The sequence below is a fragment of the Schistocerca cancellata genome, chromosome 2 (genome assembly GCF_023864275.1).
Source record: "Schistocerca cancellata isolate TAMUIC-IGC-003103 chromosome 2, iqSchCanc2.1, whole genome shotgun sequence".
Lineage (NCBI taxonomy): Eukaryota > Metazoa > Arthropoda > Insecta > Orthoptera > Acrididae > Schistocerca > Schistocerca cancellata.
The window spans coordinates 204115439-204137514 of record NC_064627.1 but is presented as its reverse complement, the minus strand read 5'-3'; the positions used below and the strand labels follow the sequence as shown (position 1 = coordinate 204137514).

At 44.4% G+C, this 22076-nt stretch overlaps 1 protein-coding gene across 1 annotated transcript in view; it reads left to right on the top strand.

Moving 5' to 3' along the window:
- LOC126161531 (UDP-glucosyltransferase 2-like) overlaps window positions 1–22076 on the top strand; it is a 95562-nt gene that overhangs the window by 14903 nt on the left and 58583 nt on the right. Inside the window, exon 3 of the mRNA XM_049917451.1 lies at window positions 18576–18754. Coding sequence (XP_049773408.1) covers window positions 18576–18754 — 179 coding nt within the window. The remainder of the gene's footprint in view (window positions 1–18575; window positions 18755–22076) is intronic.

Genomic DNA, 22076 nt, shown 5'->3' with positions numbered 1-22076 from the left:
GGATTAATACGGCTATCCGACAAGGACTCAGGACTGGCAGGTAGGTTAGTACCAACACAGTGCCCCGCTCCCTTGTAAACAGCCGCTTACAGTAACAGAGCATTAAGTTAAACAGTACGCGACCTATTAGGGTTTGTCATTCTACATTTATTCAGTGTAGACCTATGTATTTTTGTTGTGTTCGGCGCCGGCACAATTGATCGATTCTTAGTAAAAAATGATCTGATCACGAGACGACACTGGATATGTTTCAGCTTCGCTCAGGATGTCCTAAACAGTGTGTGATACAGCAGCGGGTCTGACTACTGATACAGAAACTGTTAGCATATTAACATTTAGTAATGGAAATTTGATTCTTACACGCTTTCCACAAAGCCTAGTACACTGGCCTGATAAGTCATGCAATACTTCTAATACCGTGTCGGACCTCCATTTGCCGTCGTAGTGCAGCAACTCGACGTGGCGTATACTCGGAAGTCCCCCCAGAAATACACTACTGGCCATTAAAATTGCTACACCAAGAAGAAATGCAGATTATAAACGAGTATTCATCGGACAAATATATTATGCTAGAACTGATATGTGATTACATTTTCACGCAATTCGGGTGCATAGATCCTGAGAAATCAGTACCCAGAACAACCACCTCTGACCGTAATAACGGCCTTGCTACGCCTGGGCATTGAGTCAAACAGAGCTTGGATGGCGTATACAGATACGGCAGCCCATGCAGCTTCAACACGATACCACAGTTCATCAGTAGTAGTCACCGGCATATTGTGACGAGCCAGTTGCTCGGCCACCATTGCCCAGACGTTTTCAATTGGTGAGAGATCTGGAGAATGTGCTGGCCAGGGCAGCAGTGGAACAGTTTCTGTATCCAGAAAGGCCCGTACAGGACCTGCAACATGTGGTCGCGTATTATCCTGCTGAAATGTAGGGTTTCACAGGGATCGAATGAAAGGTAGAATCTGTGTGTGGAAGTTGCCATGAAGGGTAGAGCCACGGGTCGTAACACATCTGAAATGTAACGTACAGTGTTCAAAGCGCCGTCAATGCGAACAAGAGGTGACCGAGACGTGTAACCAATGGCAACCCATACCATCACGCCGGGTGATGCGCCAGTATGGTGATGACGAATACACGCTTCCAATGTGCGTACACCGCGATGTCGCCAAACACGAATGCGACCATCATGATGCTGAAAACACAAACCTGTATTCATCCCAAAAAATTACGTTCTGCCATTCGTGCACCTAGGTTCGTCGTTGAGTACACCATCGCAGGCGCTCCTGTCTGTGATGCTACGTCAAGGGTAACCCCAGCCATGGTCTCCGAGCTGATAGTCCATGCTGCTGGAAACGTCGTCCAACTGTTCGTGCAGATGGTTGTTGTCTTGCAAACGTCCCCATCTGTTGACTCAGGCATTGAGACGTGGCTGCACGATCCGTTATAGCCATGCGGGTAAGATGCCTGTCATCTCGACTGCTAATGATACGAGGCCGTTGGGAGCCAGCACGGCGTTCCGTGTTACCCTCCGGAACCCACCGATTCCATATTCTGCTAACATTGGATCTCGACCAACGCGAGCAGCAATGTCGCGATACAATAAACCGCAATCGCGTTAAGCTACAATCCGACCTTTATCAAAGTCGGAAACGTGATTGTACGCATTTCTTCTCCTTACACGAGGCATCACAACAACGTTTCACCAGGCAACGCCGGTCAACTGCTGTTTGTGTATAAGAAATAGATTGGAAAGTTTCCTCATGTCAGCACGTTGTAGGTGTCGCCACCGGAGCCAACTTTGTGTGAATGCTCTGAAACGCTAGTCATTTGCATCTTCTTCCTGTAGGTTAAATTTCGCGTCTGTAGCACGTCATCTTCGTGGTGTAGCAATTTTAATGGCCAGCAGTGTAGTTACTGTTGCGCGAGGATTTCGTTGTGCGTCACGACTACAGACATGTAGCTGCAAACAATCAAAAATTAATGACGAAGTTTTTTTTTTTTCGGGGTTATATATAAAGCCTTGTGGCTACCATATATACTTTGCTCAGACCCTTGAGAATAACACATCGAACATGGAGGCGTGAAACTAAGTTAGCACATCCGATTCGGAATAGACGTTTATTCTAATATTTCATTGAGATCGCTTTAATTAGCAAAGTATTCAACGTACAAAGATGAAGATGGCATCTGTGTTGTAGAAGAGCTGAACTGTTTTCACCCATCTGCCGCCCTAGCCATCTTGGAATCCGCGGTCGGGTTTGGATCAGAAATATATAAAAAGTTAATTAAAATGCACTTCCGGCAGACGTTAATTAATTTTCTAGCGGCTGGAAAGTTTTTCGTTATTGAATTTACACGAACGTCATATGTGAGCAAAAAGTTTATGAAATATCGTTCGCCAAAAAAAAAAAAAAAAAAAAAGAGAAAAAAAGGGGAAGTCCTAGGATGGAGAAGGAAAAGTAATGAAACGTCACGGATCGAGGAGGTATGTGATGTTATTTCAGTGATTACATATTTACACAGAACTGGCCTGGATGCATGCGCTGATTCAATTGTTCGGTTGGACAGAGCGTCACAAAGCCCCTTTATTCTCTCATGAGGCAAGCTGTTCCACAACTGTTGTATCTGGTTCTAGACATACTGAATACTGACACTGGGACAGAATGGAACACAATAACGCCCAAGCCTGTTAAACACATGATCAATCGTCTACTGCAGAAAAAGCGCTTCTCCACTTTATGACGCTGTGTGAATTATTCGCGTTTTCGTGATTATAGAAGCAATACCTACAGTTTTATATGGAAAAAACGCGTCTATCATACATCCGTAGCCTACAGCCAGGAGGTAAAATTTCAGTTTAGTGCAGAAAAGACGCTCCTCCGGGAGGGGTAATTTTTCTGCTCTAAATGTGTGCGTGGGAAGCGTTCTATGCAGGAAACTCTCCATTAATGTAGTTAATATCAACAATACGATGAGAAATAATGCAAAATTTTATATTTATTATGCGGGGAGGCTTTCTATAATCAACCGTACATTGTTGCCATGTGCTCCTGCTTATCCACAGAGCTATATGGGACTAAACGAGAAGAAATTAGTTGCATAAGGAAACTTCAGTCGTATGTATCAACAGAACAACGTGATTTTTATGGTGAACTACTAGCTAAACCCACAACAAATGCCGGTTTAAAATTATGTTAATAAAGCTCTTTACTAAGATATGTTGTTTTTATGTGCTCTCATTCTTTATTGAATTTCTAACAGTGTGACTTTATAATGTAACAGAAATGCCGTAAAATTATTTCCTTTTTCTTTAAAGAAACATTAAATTTGTGAGCCATAACAAATAGTAACTTTTTTGTTACTAAGAACACCTGGGATAGTGTAGGATAATAGGTCCTATAATGCACTATCAGTTTAAAATGTTTTCTGAAGTAAGAAATAAAGTTTCTGAATTCATTACAGTCTATTAAAATCGATTTACTGCTTTTTGTTTTCTAAGTTATTAATCTTTATTTTAGAAACAGCACTACTCCATCACTTTTAAACAGTTCTGTAGGCTTTTGTATTGCTCTCGTGTTATCGAACAAGTTGTAACAATATTTTCACTAAGCACTAGGTAAGGAAAGAATGCCATAGCTCTCCTTTGCTCACTAGATTATCCCTTACACAATGCCTTTTTTGATTTTCTTTTGTTTTCTGGGAGAAGCGTTGTTTCAGGAATAAATGATTCTGCTGTATCGGGGACAGATCTGCGGATCTTGTTGGCCAGAGGAGTACCTCAGCACCACGCATGCAGTTCATAGACACACCTACCATGTCTGGACGATCATAACCGTGTTGAAAAGTGGCATCACGATACTGTTGCATGAGAGGTAACGCATGAGGGTGCAGGATGTTTGCGATGTACCATTGTGCCATCAGAGTTCCCTCAATCTCTGGCAGAAGCCATACCCGATGGCTCCCCACTTCATGATACCCGGAGTGACACCACTGAGCCCAAAACACTGGAAGAAAATGACCTCTCCCCAGACTGACATCATACCCACCGATGATTGTAATCCAGATAGGTGTAGAACCGTGAGTCATCGCTCATCTCAGTGCGGCACCACTCGTGAGCAATCTGTGCTGGCCGGTCCTGACATCACTCCAAACGCAGCCTTCTGTTTCTTGATGTTAACAGCACTCTATACATGGGACGGCAATTCCCCCATCCGACTGATGCTGGTTTCTGACCGAGGGTTGGGATGACATAATTTTGCAAAGAGACCATTATTTGTTCTCATATGGCAGGTGCAGATGTGTGGAGATTACCATGTGCTTGGTGCATAATACGGCCATCCTCCCTTATGCTGGCTTTAAACATATAGTTTTTCCAGCGTATCAAGTAGATTCAAATCGCCACCGTCTATAATTGTATGATTGGGGTACCTGTTTGAAATGGGACTCAAGTTTCTCTGAAATGTTCAGCAACTACATCTTCTGAGTCGAGGGGTCGGTAAAACGATCCAATTAATAGTTTAGTCCGATTGTCAGGTATAACTTCTATCCATACCATTTCGCAGGAACTATCTACTTCAGTTTCACTACACGGCAAACTACTTCGGACAGCAGTAAATACTCCACCACCAATTGTATTTAATCTGTCCTTCCTGAAATCGTTTGAAAAAATTTCGGCTGAACTTATTTCCGGTTTTAGCCATCTTTCTGTACATATAACTATTTCAGCTTCAGTTCTTTCTATTAGGGCTTGGAACCCTGGTTCTCTCCCAAACTGTGACAATTTACAACTACAATACCGATCGTTTCTGCAACTACCTTACTGTGTTTTACCTGCGCCCTTTTAGACGGACGCCCTTTCTGTGGTTCCCTGAGACCCTCTAACCTAAAAAACCTTCCAGTCCCTTCCACACTGCCCCCGCTACTCAAGTAGCCGCTTCCTGTGTGTAGTGGACTCATGATCTATTATGCGGAACCCGGCAACCCATCACCCAATGCCGCAGGTCAAGGAATCTGTCGCCTTCCCGGTCACAGAGCCGCCCGAACCTTCCATTCAGACTCTCCACTCGGCTCTGCACCAAAGGACCACAGTCGGTTCTATCGACGATGCTGCAGATCGTGAGCTCCGCTTTAACCTCGGAAGCTGGCAGTCTTTACCATTTCCGCTAGCCGGTTGAAGCCAGAGAGAATCTCATCCGATCCAAAGCGACACGTGTCATTGGTACCGGCATGAGTCACCACCTGCAGTTGGCTGTACTCTGTATTCTTCATGGCATTCGGAAGCACCCTTTCCACATCCTGAATGACTCCCTCCAGTATGCACACGGAGTGCACACTGGTTTCCTTCTCCTCCTTGGCAGCCATGTTCCTAAGCGGCCCCGTTACGTGCCTAACGTTGGAGCTCCCAACTACCAGCAAACCCACCCTCTGTGAATGCCCAGACCTTGCGGGCCGAGAAACTTCCTCTGGAACAGGGTGGATGACTGCATCTGGTTTAGAGACATCGTCAGCCACAGTAACGCCCGAAACCTGTCTGTCAAACGAACTGGCGATGCCCTACGAGTGGCCCCTTGGAAAGTTTTTCACTGCTCTGCCAAACTTTTGAATGATCTCCCACTCGACCACAGGTGGTGGGTCAGCCTAAGTGCAGGCAGTACCTGGGGCGGCCATAGCATTGGACCGGTCGAGGGACACGTGGCAAATGCTCGACATACCTCCCATCCCCGCACCTGACCCCCACGGTAACGCCCCTTGGCAGCAGCCTCAAGCAGTGTGATGGAATCCAATGCGACCTAGAGCTGTGAGCGAAGGGTCGCCAACTCAGCTAGCATCTGTACACGGCAATCACAGTTCCTATCCATTAATGCAGTTGTTCCTGTTTGAAGTTCGTAAAAATATATAACAAACGAATGGTGCACTCATTTTATTAGCAGCAGGAGTTCGAAGTGCTTTCTCACTGACGGTGTATCTGACACTGAGTTACACTAACCAAAACAAACAAAAGCCTGTACGATAAGAGGGTCGATAACAACGGCGGTACTGTATGCTATGCTGTGGTTGTGCCTAGTTAGCACTCGAACAAGCAAGAAATTACAAAAATATTCTAGTATCTACAAAGGTACCTGTAAATAAGTCGCTCCTGTTGGAAGCTCGTAAAAATATGTAACAAACAAACCGTGTACTCGCCTTGTGAGCAACAGGAATACGAGTTGCTTCGTCTCTGACGGTCTATCGACACTCACAGACGTATTCCTGTAACTGTTATCGGTATAAGAACCACGGCCCACGTACAACGCTATCATTGTTTAAACTACGACAGACAATGCAAAATTTGAGATGAATATCAAAAGATTAGGTAACTTTATATCAAAGGTATTCTGAAGGAACTTTTCATTTGAAATTTCATAAATGCAATATTAAGAAACCATGTAGCGTATAAAAAAAGCTCTTTAAAATCTGAAGGTTAGTGTTTAAAACTAAAAATTTTAAAAGTGATTGAAAACGTTTACTTTACTCAAAAGCTCAACCCTTACTCATGTGATAATACAGGTTCAAATTAAATGATTAATGGCGATACTTGAGATTTCCTGTTAACATACTTCCACATTTAAATTACGCAAGTGAATTCATCATTAATCCCGTTTATTCTAGTGGACGAGAACAACCCCAGGAACTCTGGTCACCCATCTCCACAACAGACAACAAGGCAACCAGTGTGCACCGCACCACCTTAACAATATGGCGCTACGCGCTATGCTTTCTATATGCCAGGGCATCAGCAGCCCAAATTAGTTACTTCCCGCGCAGCTTAGCGCACCTTAAGATAGCATTATTCTAAAGCAAGCCACCTTGACAACACTAAATATCCCTACATATGACTTGAGCTAGATAACTATTCAATATAATAGCCTAAGGAAGCGTGGTGCATCACATCTAACTTAGAACTAAGTGGCTGCTCTATTGGGCACCAGAAAATTCCTTATAATAGTACTTGTAATGTAACTAAGCAGAACACTGGCAACCAGTATCAAAAGGCCGCACCGATTGTGCTTTAACACAAATTACAAAATATCATTTCTCTGCACACACTATGGTAAACTGCAAAAATACTTCCTGGTTTCGCCAGAACATATTAAGTGTTTAATACACTACTGGCCATTAAAATTGCTACACCGAGAAGAAATGCAGATGATAAACATGTATTCATTGGACAAATATATTATACTAGATCTGACATGTGATTACATTTTAAAGTAATTTGGGTGCATAGATCCTGAGAAATCAGTACCCAGAACAACCACCTCTGGCCGTAATAACGGCCTTGATACGCCTGGGCATTGAGTCAGACAGAGATGGATGGCGTGTACAGGTACAGTTGCCCATGCAGCTTCAACACGATACCACAGTTCATCAAGAGTAGTGGCTGGCTTATTGTGACGAGCCAGTTGCTCGGCCACCATTGACCAGACGTTTTCAATTGGTGAGAGATCTGGAGAATGTGCTGGCCAGGGCAGCATTCGAACATTTTCTGTATTCAGAAAGGCCCGTACAGGACCTGCAACATGCGGTCGTGCATTATCCTACTGAAATGTAGGGTTTTGCAGGGATCGAATGAAGGGTAGAGCCACGGGTCGTAACACATCTGAAATGTAACGTCCACTGTTCAAAGTGCCGGCAATGCGAACAAGAGGCGACCGAGACGTGTAACCAGTGGCACTCCTTACCATCACGCCGGGTGATACGCCAGTATGGCGATGACGAATACACGCTTCCAATGTGCGTTCACCGCGATGTCGCCAAACACGGATGTGACCATCATGATGCTGTAAACACAACCTGTATTCATACGAAAAAATGACGTTTTGCCATTCGTGCACCCAGGTTCGTCGTTGAGTACACCATCACAGGCGCTCCTGTCTGTGATGCAGCGTCAAGGGTAACCGGAGCCATGGTCTCCGAGCCGATAGTCCACGCTGCTGCAAACGTCGTCGAACTGTTCGTGCAGATGGTTGTTTTCGTGCAAACGTCCCCATCTGTTGACTCAGGGATCGAGACGTGGCTGCACGATCCGTTACAGCCATGCGGATAAGATGTCTGTTATCTCGGCTGCTAGTATACGAGGCCGTTGGGATCCAGCACGGCGTTCCGTATTACCCTCCTGAACCCACCGATTACATGTTTTGCTAACAGTCATTGGATCTCGACCAACGCGAGCAGCAATGTCGCGATACGATAAACCGCAATCGCGATAGGCTGCAATCCGACCTTAATCAAAGTCGGAAACGTGATGGTACGCATTTCTCCTCCTTACACGAGGCATCACAACAACGTTTCACCAGGCAACGCCGGTCAACTGCCGTTTGCGTATGAGAAATCGGTTGGAAACTTTCCTCATGTCAGCACGTTGTAGGTGTCGCCACCGGCGCCAACCTTGTGTGATTGCTCTGAAAAACTAATTATTTGCATATCACAGCATCTTCTTCCTATCGGTTAAATTTCGTGTCTGTAGCACGTCATCTTCGTGGTGTAGCAATTTTAATGGCCAGTAGTGTACTTGTACAGGCACTGGCGCTAAAGGCGTATCCGTCCGCTTTTATCGCGCGTGTGGCGTTCGAAAAACATGTATGAACAAGAATCGCAAATACAACCTCGCACGACCATCACTTATACGTAAAATCTGTAATCACTTTCCGCGATAAGAGTGCAATACGTCACAGTATGAGACTCACAGCAACGAGAACAGAGAGCGAGAGAATGAGCGACCCACGGCTTGATGTTGGCCTCAACCCAGGCAAACAGAATGACAGCAGTAGCGTGCCACAACGCTGGAACAACTGACGTAGGTCGCACTCCGTGCTGGCACGTGGCATCAGACTCGGACAACCCTGACCTCATTCCGCACCCATTCACCTTGTGTATGACCCACCACACGAGGTCCGCATTTAACTTGTAGCGGCTGCTGTCCAAGGGCTTTCACAGAACTCCGGTCTTGGTCGCTGCACACGCTATAGCACCTCTTTATCACTATGAGAGATTTTCTCTAAATCATAAAAGTAATCATAAAATTAATAACAGATATAACTTGAAAAAAGTCAGTCTATAAGTTTAAGTAAACGCTATCAGCAATACAATAAGAATCAGCTTAATTTTTCACGGAACTCCTCGACAGAACCATGAGGAAACTCTTCAGTTTCGATTTGAAAGTGCGTGGATTACTGCTAAGATTTTTGAATTCGAGTGACAGCTTATTGAAAATGGATGCAGCAGTATACTGCACACCTTTTTGGACAAGAGTTAAGGAAGTCCGATCCAAATGGAGGTTTGCTTTCTGCCGAGTATTAACCGACTGAAAGCTGCTTATTCTTGGAAATAAACTAATATTGGTAACAAGAAACGACAATAAGGAATATACATATTGAGAGGCCAATGTCAAAATACCCAGACTGGTGAACAGAGGTCGACAAGAGGTTCGTGAACTCACACCACTTGTTGCCCGAACCGCCCGTTTCTGAGCCAAAAATATCCTTCTAGAATGGGAAGAGTTACCCCAAAACATAATACCATACGACATAAGTGAATGAAAATAAGCAAAGTAGACTAATTTACGTGTCGAAGTATCAGTCACTTTTGATACCGTTCGAATAGTGAAAATGGCAGTATTACATCTTTGAACAAGATACTGAACGTGGGTTTTCCACGACAGCTTACTATCTATCAGAACACCTAGAAATTTGAACTGTTCAGTTTCACTAATCATATGCCCGTTCTGTGAGATTAAAAAGTCAGGTTTTGTTGAATTGTGTCTTAGAAACTGTAAAAACTGAGTCTTACTGTGAATTAACGTTAGTTTATTTTCTACAAGCCGTGAACTGAGGACATATACTGCACTACTTGAAACCATCCCGCACCATATTGTAATACCACCTACCAAACAGATAACTCAGAGAACTCATGCGGAATTTACAGTGCAAAAAGGCCGGATCAACAATGTAACCACGGACCTCCACCATTGACACTTTGCCCAATAATGCCCGAGCCTTAACCCTGATTCCGCTATGAACAGGAAGGTATCACTTGCATCAAGTCACAGGGCCGACAGACATCTCGTCTCAGGCCCAGGGACTGGATGTTTGTGTTGTCTTCATCATTTCATCATAATTCAGGAAAAGTGGTGGTACTGGACAATGAGAAGATTGGGTATTTGTACGGACGCTGATAACCACTCAGTTGAGCGCCCCATAAACAAAATATCAAGTCCCAGTCTTCAAGAAGGGCCGTCGAGCAGATGCGCAAAACTATAGACCTATATCTCTGACGTCGATCTGTTGTAGAATTTTAGAACATGTTTTTTGCTCGAGTATCATGTCGTTTTTGGAAACCCAGAATCTACTATGTAGGAATCAACATGGATTCCGGAAACAGCGATCGTGTGAGACCCAACTCGCTTTATTTGTTCATGAGACCCAGAAAATATTAGATACAGGCTCCCAGGTAGATGCTATTTTCCTTGACTTCCGGAAGGCGTTCGATACAGTTCCGCACTGTCGCCTGAAACAAAGTAAGAGCCTACGGAATATCAGACCAGCTGTGTGGCTGGATTGAAGAGTTTTTAGCAAACAGAACACAGCATGTTGTTATCAATGGAGAGACGGCTACAGACGTTAAAGTAACCTCTGGCGTGCCACAGGGGAGTGTTATGGGACCATTGCTTTTTACAATATGTATAAATGACCTAGTAGATAGTGTCGGAAGTTCCATGCGGCTTTTCGCGGATGATGCTGTAATATATAGAGAAGTTTCAGCATTAGAAAATTGTAGCGAAATGCAGGAAGATCTGCAGCGGATAGGCACTTGGTGCAGGGAGTTGCAACTGACCCTTAACATAGACAAATGTAATGTATTGCGAATACATAGAAAGAAGGATCCTTTATTGTATGATTATATGATAGCAGAACAAACACTGGTAGCAGTTACTTCTGTAAAATATCTGGGAGTATGCGTGCGGAACGATTTGAAGTGGAATGATCATATAAAATTAATTGTTGGTAAGGCGGGTGCCAGGTTGAGATTCATTGGGAGAGTCCTTAGAAAATGTAGTCCATCAACAAAGGAGGTGGCTTACAAAACACTCGTTCGACCTATACTTGAGTATTGCGCATCAGTGTGGGATCCGTACCAGATCGGGTTGACGGAGGAGATAGAGAAGATCCAAAGAAGAGCGGCGCGTTTCGTCACAGGGTTATTTGGTAACCGTGATAACGTTACGGAGATGTTTAACAAACTCAAGTGGCAGACTCTGCAAGAGAGGCGCTCTGCATTGCGGTGTAGCTTGCTCGCCAGGTTTCGAGAGGGTGCGTTTCTGGATGAGGTATCGAATATATTGCTTCCCCTACTTATACCTCCCGAGGAGATCACGAATGTAAAATTAGAGAGATTAGAGCGCGCACGGAGGCTTTCAGACAGTCGTTCTTCCCGCGAACCATACGCGACTGGAACAGGAAAGGGAGGTAATGACAGTGGCACGTAGTGCCCTCCGCCACACACCGTTGGGTGGCTTGCGGAGTATAAATGTAAATGTAAATCTTCATACTCATCGTCATCATCATCCTGGCGTCAGCCGTGCACCGCGTGTGTTCACTCGACAGGCTAGAAGCTACGTCAGTTCCCCCTCAGCGCCCCCAAGTGCAGCGTCCACCAAACAGACGTGAGAGTTCAGATCGCCGGAACGACGAACATCCAGCACACGCTGATGCAGGTCTAGAAGCGGTTTTTTCCACAGGGACACTAGGGAGAATGGAGAAGTGAAGTTTTCGTGCACTGTCACTGTGGTATTAAGTTCCGATGGACGCAGACATTCTTCCATCAGTCTCCAATGGGCACAGTATTTGCCTTCAGAATCGGCCAGCAGTTACCAAAAGGCACAGTCCCTGTCCTCAGGCTCCGACGGCAACTATAGTTCTACATTGTTTGGTACTTACGACACTGGTAAACCTTTCGAGGTGTGAAGTCGTGGTCCACGAAACTCTTCTATACCTAACGTTTCGTTGAGAACTGCGCTGCTGTAGCTAATTTCTACATGGCGAAATTCGAACAGTCAGTCTTTAGAAAAAGCAAAGAAGAAACCATTTCGCTGGTATTGGTCTGTGGATGACACATTTGTGGTCTGCTCACATGGCACAGAAGTTTTGAACGAATTCTTTGGTTCTCTAAATAATATAAATCAAAAAATCCAGTTCACCAAGTAAACAAAAAATGACAACAAAATACCTTTCTTGGATGTTTTAGTTGTGAGACCGACCGATGGAAGTTTGGAACATAAGGTTTCTCGGAAAGTATCGAACACATACACTCCTGGAAATTGAAATAAGAACACCGTGAATTCATTGTCCCAGGAAGGGGAAACTTTATTGACACATTCCTGGGGTCAGATACATCACATGATCACACTGACAGAACCACAGGCACATAGACACAGGCAACAGAGCATGCACAATGTCGGCACTAGTACAGTGTATATCCACCTTTCGCAGCAATGCAGGCTGCTATTCTCCCATGGAGACGATCGTAGAGATGCTGGATGTAGTCCTGTGGAACGGCTTGCCATGCCATTTCCACCTGGCGCCTCAGTTGGACCAGCGTTCGTGCTGGACGTGCAGACCGCGTGAGACGACGCTTCATCCAGTCCCAAACATGCTCAATGGGGGACAGATCCGGAGATCTTGCTGGCCAGGGTAGTTGACTTACACCTTCTAGAGCACGTTGGGTGGCACGGGATACATGCGGACGTGCATTGTCCTGTTGGAACAGCAAGTTCCCTTGCCGGTCTAGGAATGGTAGAACGATGGGTTCGATGACGGTTTGGATGTACCGTGCACTATTCAGTGTCCCCTCGACGATCACCAGTGGTGTACGGCCAGTGTAGGAGATCGCTCCCCACACCATGATGCCGGGTGTTGGCCCTGTGTGCCTCGGTCGTATGCAGTCCTGATTGTGGCGCTCACCTGCACGGCGCCAAACACGCATACGACCATCATTGGCACCAAGGCAGAAGCGACTCTCATCGCTGAAGACGACACGTCTCCATTCGTCCCTCCATTCACGCCTGTCGCGACACCACTGGAGGCGGGCTGCACGATGTTGGGGCGTGAGCGGAAGACGGCCTAACGGTGTGCGGGACCGTAGCCCAGCTTCATGGAGACGGTTGCGAATGGTCCTCGCCGATACCCCAGGAGCAACAGTGTCCCTAATTTGCTGGGAAGTGGCGGTGCGGTCCCCTACGGCACTGCGTAGGATCCTACGGTCTTGGCGTGCATCCGTGCGTCGCTGCGGTCCGGTCCCAGGTCGACGGGCACGTGCACCTTCCGCCGACCACTGGCGACAACATCGATGTACTGTGGAGACCTCACGCCCCACGTCTTGAGCAATTCGGCGGTACGTCCACCCGGCCTCCCGCATGCCCACTATACGCCCTCGCTCAAAGTCCGTCAACTGCACATACGGTTCACGTCCACGCTGTCGCGGCATGCTACCAGTGTTAGAGACTGCGATGGAGCTCCGTATGCCACGGCAAACTGGCTGACGCTGACGGCGGTGGTGCACAAATGTTGCGCAGCTAGCGCCATTCGACGGCCAACACCGCGGTTCCTGGTGTGTCCGCTGTGCCGTGCGTGTGATCATTGCTTGTACAGCCCTCTCGCAGTGTCCGGAGCAAGTATGGTGGGTCTGACACACCGGTGTCAATGTGTTCTTTTTTCCATTTCCAGGAGTGTATATTTACATAATCATTCTAATCATCATTCACGACAAGAGAGGTGACATTAAAAGTCTTATGGATAGAGCCAAAAGGATTCGCACGCCGAAATACCTGGACGCCGAATCAAAATATCCAAGGCAGGGGTTAGAGAAAAATGGCTACTCGGGAAAGGAACAGAAATCTACGACCAAATAACAAGAGGGCTGAAGGACCAGCATGAAAAATGACTTTGGAAGACTACAGTTTCTCTCTTTCTCTTTTATTAAAAAAGTAACAGATCAAATCTGAAGTACTTTGCACCAACATTACACTAGACTGGTTTTTAGACCAATTAAGAAAATAGGTCTGGCACTCCGATCAGTGACGGATAAATGCCATCCTCTGTCAGTATGTGTGGTAAGTAAAATTTCTTCTACGTATTGTAAAGTCTATATTGGAACAACCAAGAGAAGCATAAATACACGGCTAAAGGAACACGAAAGTCTTTGCCAACTAGGGAAAATAGGCAATTCGGTTGTAGCAGAGCATGCTCTTCAGCAAGGAAGCCACTAAGTGAAGCTTTGTGAAACAAAAATGTTATCTATGACGACTAACTATTATCCATGGCTATGTAGAGAAGCCATTGAAATATAAAACATAGGGATAGTTACATAGGAAAGATGAGACCATGTAACTTAGCAACATATAGACAGTAGCTCTGCAGAAATAGTAAACGGTTCTTAATCTTTGACAAGACGACAGTGGATAGTTAAATCTTATCTTTGACAAGGATCGTCACTGCTTATCACGTGTAACTTCAGCCACGTCCGTTTTTCTACAGTACATATGTCGCTCTCAGACGTCTGACCCGTCAGTTAACAAGACTCAACAGAGGAGGAACGCCTCTGAAGATGTCCAGCGCAGTTCCGGACGAAATGGTAGGACGAGAGGACTTTCGTGGACCACGACCTTATACCCCGAAAGGTTTGGTTGGTTGGTTGATTGGTTTGGGGAAGGAGACCAGACAGCGTGGTCATCGGTCTCATCGGATTAGGGAATGATTGGGAAGGAAGTCGGCCGTGCCCTTTCAGAGGAACCATCCCGGCATTTGCCTGAAGTGATTTAGGGAAATCACGGAAAACCTAAATCAGGATTGCCGGACGCGGGATTGAACCGTCGTCCTCCCGAATGCGAGTCCAGTGTCTAACCACTGCACCACCCCGCTCGGTCCCCGAAAGGTTTACCAGCAGCAATGTCATCCGGTCGTGAAAGCCTTCTTCCTACACTGAACAACCAAAGAAACTAGTACACCGACAATATCGTGTAGGGCCCCCGCGAGCACGCAGAAGTGCCGCACCATGACGTGGCATGGAGTCGACTGATGTCTGAAGTAGTGATGGAGGGAACTGACACTATGATGATGATGATGATGATGTTTGGTTTGTGGGGCGCTCAACTGCGTGGTTATCAGCGCCCGTACAATTACCCAATCTTTGCTCAGTCCAATTCGCCACTTTCCTGGATGATGAAATGATGAGGACAACACAAACACCCAGTCATCTCGAGGCAGGTGAAAATCCCTGACCCCGCCGGGAATCGAACCCGGGACCTGACACTGTGAATCTTGCAGGCCTATCCATCAATTCGTAAGAGTACGAGGGAGTCGAGATCTCTTCTGCACAGCACGTTGCAAGGCATCCCGGATATGCTCAATAATGTTCATGTCTGTGGGGTTTGGGGGCCAGCGGAAGTGTCTAAGCTCTTTTGCAATTCTGGACGTGTGGGGTGTCGCATTGTCCTGCTGGAATTGCCAAAGTTTGTCGGAATGCACGATGCACATGAATGGATGCATGTGATGAGACAGGATGCTTACGTACGTGTCACCTGTCACATTCATATCTAGAGGTATCAGGGGTCCCATATCACTCCAACTGCACACGCCTCACACCATTACAGAGCCTCCATCAGATCGAACAGTCCTCTGCTGACATGGAGGGCACATGGATTCATGAGGTTGTCTCCATACCCATACACGTCCGTCCGGTCGATACAATTTGAAACGAGACTCGTCCGACTAGCAACATGTTTCTAGTCATCAACAGTCCAATGTCGGTGTTGACGGACCCAGGAGGGGCGTAAAGCTTTGTTTCGTGCAGTCACCAAGAGCACACGAGTGGGCCTTTGGCACCGAAAGCCCATATCGATGATGTTTCGTTGAATAGTTCGCGCGCTGACACTTGTTGATGGCTCAGCATTGAAATCTGCAGCACTTTTTGGAAGGGTTGCACTACTGTCACTTCGAAAGATTCTCTTCAGTCGTCGTTGGTCCCGGTCTTGTAAGATCTTTCTCCTGCCGCAGCGATGTCAGATATTTGATGTTTTACCTGATTCCTGATATTCACAGTGCACTCCTGAAATGGTCGTACAGGAAAGTCCCCACTTCACCGCTACCTCGGAGATATTGTGTCCCATAGGTCGTGCGTAGTCTATAACATCACTTTCAAACTCACTTAAATCTTGGTAACCTGTCATTGTAGCAGCAGTAACCTATCTAACAACTGCGCCAGACACTTGTTGTCTTTTATAGGCGTTGCCGACCACAGCGCCGTATTCTGATATTTACGTATCTCTGTATTTGAATACGCATGCCTATACCAATTTCTTTGGCGGTTCATTGCATAAGCACTCCTTTTAAGATGATCGATGTAGATAGGAGTTGCATAGGACAAAGGTTTGAGTAGACGTTATTTACTCTTACGGGGTTTTATAGCGCTATGTGCTTACTCAGCTCCTTTTTTTCTTTTCTCTGTCTAGCGTGTGGCAAAAGATTGTTCATACAGTGTAAAGTGTTTTCCGTTAACTTCTTGTATGTCTGATTAACACCTCCTTGAAATAACATGATATCTGTAATTGTTTCTGCACCACCATTGAGTGCAAATTTGATCGAAATTCTTAGACATTATAATTTCCATTTTCCTTTATCAGTTCCCTGCGGCGTACTCACGAGTGAGTAATGTATGATTAAAGCAGTTGTTTCCCATGCTTATCTACGGTTTTGTTTCTTTCTCATACGCAATTATCTCTCATAGTTCTTTTCTCGTTTGTGTGCTCATGAAAGACAATAAACTGGGCAACTCTCGACTCGTATCTATTTCAATATTATGCAACCCTTGTAACTTGAGCAAGGCCCCCATGGCTCATTTACGAGGCCTCTCTGTATTATCCGTTAGCTGAAACTTTTATATTACATATCTAAACACATGGGTAGCGTTCTGATTTCTAGCAAGTCCAGACAGAATCAGGCATTTAACCGGCAAATTAAGTAGAGACTCACGACTGGCCACTTGTAATATTATAACATTATTATATTAATCTGGTTCGTTATTATATTTAAGTCTATTAAAAACACATTTATACGCTCTGAAATAAGGTAAAATAAAACCTGTCTTACTGAATCTATTGCAGTAGTATTTTTACTGTTTGATGTCTATTTTATCTATCATCAGCTGGGTAGATTCGAATGGTGCACAGATAGTACGGAACACCGATGGTGTTTAATGTACGCGTTGTTTATCATATTTTCACATGATGTCGTAGTATTACACACATCTTTTGAAACCAATTTCACTGCTTGTGCAGGCAAGGGGACCGTATGTACTTGCCCTCGCCGATTAATTTCATGTTGACAGGGTGTATGAAGCATGGCTAAGAGTTGAAATTACGAAATGAGGAAGAAACAGCTCTGAACCGTTTTCGAGAAATCTGAGTTTGAAAATTTTAGGCATGCGTACAATACTACTGTATGGTCGCTAACAGGCGAGGAGACAGTAGCAAAGTGATTCAGCCTGCCTTCGGCAGTGGTGAGGTGAGCACTATCTTTTTGCGTACTGCCTGTTGTGGTGCTTACGAACGAGCGAGCGTCTGTTTACTTCCGCTGATCGACCATCATGGTGTTTCCGTACCGACAAGTCACGATTAAATTAACTTTTCCTCTGGGTCCTGAAAGACCAGAGGCGTATGACGTAGAATGTTTATACAAGACGAAATGCGTCTCCCGACGCAAGATGTTCTCGGAATATCGTTCTTTGACTCTCAGTACTACTGTGTACATAAAGCTGGCGAAAGAAGAGCTGTGTGCCGACGTTGTGCGGCGCCATGCTAATGATATCAAGTTCCGATACTCTGACGCCCATATAAGAGCTGTCGCGGTTGATCACGTTGACTTTGGCCTCCAAACGTTGACGGTCTTCGAACTCCTGTTTCGGGGTGCCTTCGGATGTTGTGGTGGTCGTTTTTAAACCTTGTGGCAACGTCGTCAGTCAAGTTACTGCAACGTGGAAGACGTTCAAAACGTACGTGTCCTCAGTGGTATCCGTTAAATAGAAACTGAACTGAGGAAACAGGTTCAGCACTGTCTTACGACGCCAAAGATTTTCCTGCGGTCGGTTCTACTCACTTTCAGTATGCTGAACTCCCTCTGGGCTAGAAAATATTTCCGACCTTACTTTCACCTACTCTTCTTCTTCCGTTGCAAATGCAGTTCGTTGTGGACCTTCGCCTCTTTAATGATTTTCCGCCAAGTGTCTCGACTGTGTGTTGCTCCTTTCCAGTTTCTGTATCTCACCCTCAGTATGATACCATCATCCTCCATGTATTCGATATTCTGCGCTCTCCTTTCTCCTCTGGGACTAGCAGCTAGTATCTTCTTCGGTACTCCTGTATCACCCATCACTTCTGACTTAAATTATTTGTGGTATTACCTCTTCATTTGTACTTATATTTTGTAATAAAACGTAGTGTGAAAAACAAGAACTAACACCACTTATTTGTGTTACAGATTTCTCACGAAAACCTGACGGAAATTGACTTATCCGTTGCATACAAAATCATCGGTGAGTTGGATTTCGTGAAAATGGCATCGCAGTCACCTGCAGAGAGTATTTCGTTTATTCGATCTGCTTCAAGAACTGTGATTCCTTGGCAACTTAATGAACCTGCAGTGCAAGATTTCCTCAAGTGAGTTTTTCATCCATTTTGTCTAAATAGGTGAGCCGTAACCAAACTTGGATGCTCCACCTAATTTAATAGTAGAACTGACCAGCTGTACAGTTGGTGTTATTTGAAATGATGGTAATTGGTTATGTTAGTCAAATCTGATGTAATGCCACATGTAACAGCTCTAAAAATCTAAATTAATTCACCATCCCACTTAAAAGCCATGGAATCACATTCGCGTAATGGTTCTGTAATCTCACTCAAAAAATCAAAACAGATCGTCACTTATGGAAACACAGAAGCATAAAATTACGGTAACATTGTTGGCTTACGGTAAGTTTAGTTATCCACAAACATGTAGCGCAAGTGCTGAAGGATCATATGGTTTCATGAATCCACAAATGAATTAACTTATATAGGGTGACAGTTATTGAACTGTATGAAATAAAATGGTCATAACTTCTGAACAGTTTGCGTTAGGACGTTCAAACTGCACGGTTGGGCGCGGAACATGATGGGAGTTAGTACGATCATGTATGGTTTCGTTTAGCGACGAAGCCACTTTCATTTGGATGGGTTCGTCAATAAGCAAAATTGGCGCATTTGGGGGACTGAGGATTCGCGTTTCGCGATTGAGAAATCTCTTCACCCTCAACAGGTGACTGTGTGGTGTGCAGTGTCCAGTCACAGAATGATCGGTGCGATATTCCTCGATGGCACAGTGACTAGTGAACAGTACGCGTAGGATTTGGAAGATGATTTCATCCCCATCATCGTAAGTTCATGTAAGACGGATCTCGACCCCATCGAGGAAGAAAGTGTGTTATGTCCTGGAGGAGCACTTTGGGGACCGCATTCTGGCTCTGGGGTACCCAGAGGCCAGTGGCATGAGCCTCGATTGGCCGCCTTATTCTCCGTATCTGAACACACGCGACTCCTTTTTGTGGGAATATGCTGAAGGCAAGGTGTACAGCAATAGCACCAAAACTATTGCTGAGCTGAAAGCAGCTATTCAGGAGGTCATCGACAGCATCGATGTTCCGACACTTCAGCAAGTCATGTAGAATTTCGCTATTCGTCTGCGCCATATCATCGCCAAGGATGGCAAGCGCATTGAACATGTCATAACCTAAATCCAAATATCTGTAGTGACGTTTACATGTTGAATAAAGTGTGTGCACGCCGTAGATTGTAACTAATTTACGTTTTCATTCATATAGTTCAATAATTGTCACCCTGTAAGTAAACACTGATCTGCCAAAATAAATTATTAGAGTGGAAATGTTCACTAAAGCAGCCAAACCCATGTCTACCATCTGTCAAATTTGAAAACAAAGCCAGGTGCAGCTTTCAGCCGACAAGAACCACTCACAGATTTTGGTACGCTAGCGCATACGCTGTTCAATCCCGGGCAGATAGTTCACTCACTTCAGAGTTCGAAATATTAGAAACTGCAAAATTGTAACCTGGAGATTTTTCAATTTGCACTGAATGGCAGCTGATATGTGCTTATACTATAATGGAAATTATCAGTAGAATTGTCGGGACCAATGTACAGAAATTATTAACTTTGTGGTGTGATTTAGTGGAGCAGTACATAATAACAGAGACGATAAATATAGTAACTGTAATTTCACACCTTTTTGCAACACCATGTCATTTTGAATACCATTTTCATGCAATGCCAAATTACTGACAAGAATTTGGCCATCTGAATTATTGGTAGAACTAGAACCATTGTTTATCAACGTGCTTTTCCGAAAAAAAGTAGTTTTCTAGGTGCACATACAGAAAATCAATGACTTTGTATGGTGCCTGTGTGATGGAAAGTTTAAACTAGTGGGCATAAGAGTTTCACGTAAGGTTACCCAGATGAAAGATCGCCACTTTTATATGTGAATAGTGGAACAACATATAATAATATAATGATGCCACCTGACTGCCCATCATGTGTAACTCGGTACAGACACACATAGTAACCGAAACGGATGTAATTTATAATCTGAATTGACTTACTACTGTTTAATGAGAAAACTACCTACCAGTGTATCTGGCATCTGGTTCCATAAACGTTTCCTAAGTTCCACTTTGAAGGGAAAGCACGTACTTTGACTGGATCCCGTTTACAATTCAAAACATTTCACTAAAGAAACTGATAACACAGCATTTCCACGGGACACTGTATAGTTGCAGGGACCGAACTTCTCGAGGCACACACATATTCTGCAACTTGAAAACAGTCTATTGAAATAATAAGAGGGATCTTATTACTTTGAAATTGTTTGTGCGACATATAATAATGTTAGAACATTCCGCTATAAAGAAACTGGTAACACAGCATTTCCACAGGACATTGTATAACTGCATGGACCGTAGTTCTCGAGGCACACATACCTTCTAGAACTTAAAGAAACAATCTACTAAATAATGGAAAGAATCTCATTACTTTGAAATTGTACGACATGAGATGTGATTTTCACTGAAGTAATTATTGTGCTGAAGGCTCAAGCCCTTGCTTGCTTATCATGGCTGAACGAAATATCAATGCATGTATAATTCCGTTTAATTTGGAAGGAAATGAAGTGTAAAATAAAGATTGGGCCTCTCTCTGGTGGCATCAACAGTCAACTGTAACGAGCAAAATATTCTTATAAGGCAAATTTATCAGAAGTCTTTTCCAATGCAATCACTATTGTAATCTGTCAATACTGCCTCTGTGACTTAAACATCACCGGAAACTCGTCCACCGTACTGTACATCTCCTTTATTATTCCTCATTCACTCATCCATGATTATGAAGTGATTGTTATCTAATCAACGGATACCCAGAAATGTGAAATGTGTTACAGGCCTTTCGATTTGTGACTCCTCAAGGTCCTAAACTCTACAACATTATCATCAATAATTCTTCTCACCCTGTACGGCCCACAGTACACGTAAAAATATTATGTATAAATTTGCTCTTGCTTGACCTCTTCTCGTTTTCAATACTACTACGCTGTCGTTAATAACTCGCTCCTTCTCATTGCGTTCTAGGATTATTTTATGGCGCCCCATTGTTCAACTAAAACAGACATTTCTCTTCTCCGTAAACATGAATCACTCGTTGTTGATAGACCAATTTTTAAAGTTTTGAAATAAACAGAAAAATGTTTTTCCGCTCTTGTAACGTAATATGAGATGTATTTGTTTGTACGTTTAAAGTGCACAAACACACGCCGTTATATAAAACCAAAATAGGATTGTTCCATAAATTACTGACAAAATACGTAACTAGACCTATCTCCTCTCAACATGGAACGAACAGGACATGTAAGCGTGCAATGAAATTCACGTTAGTGCT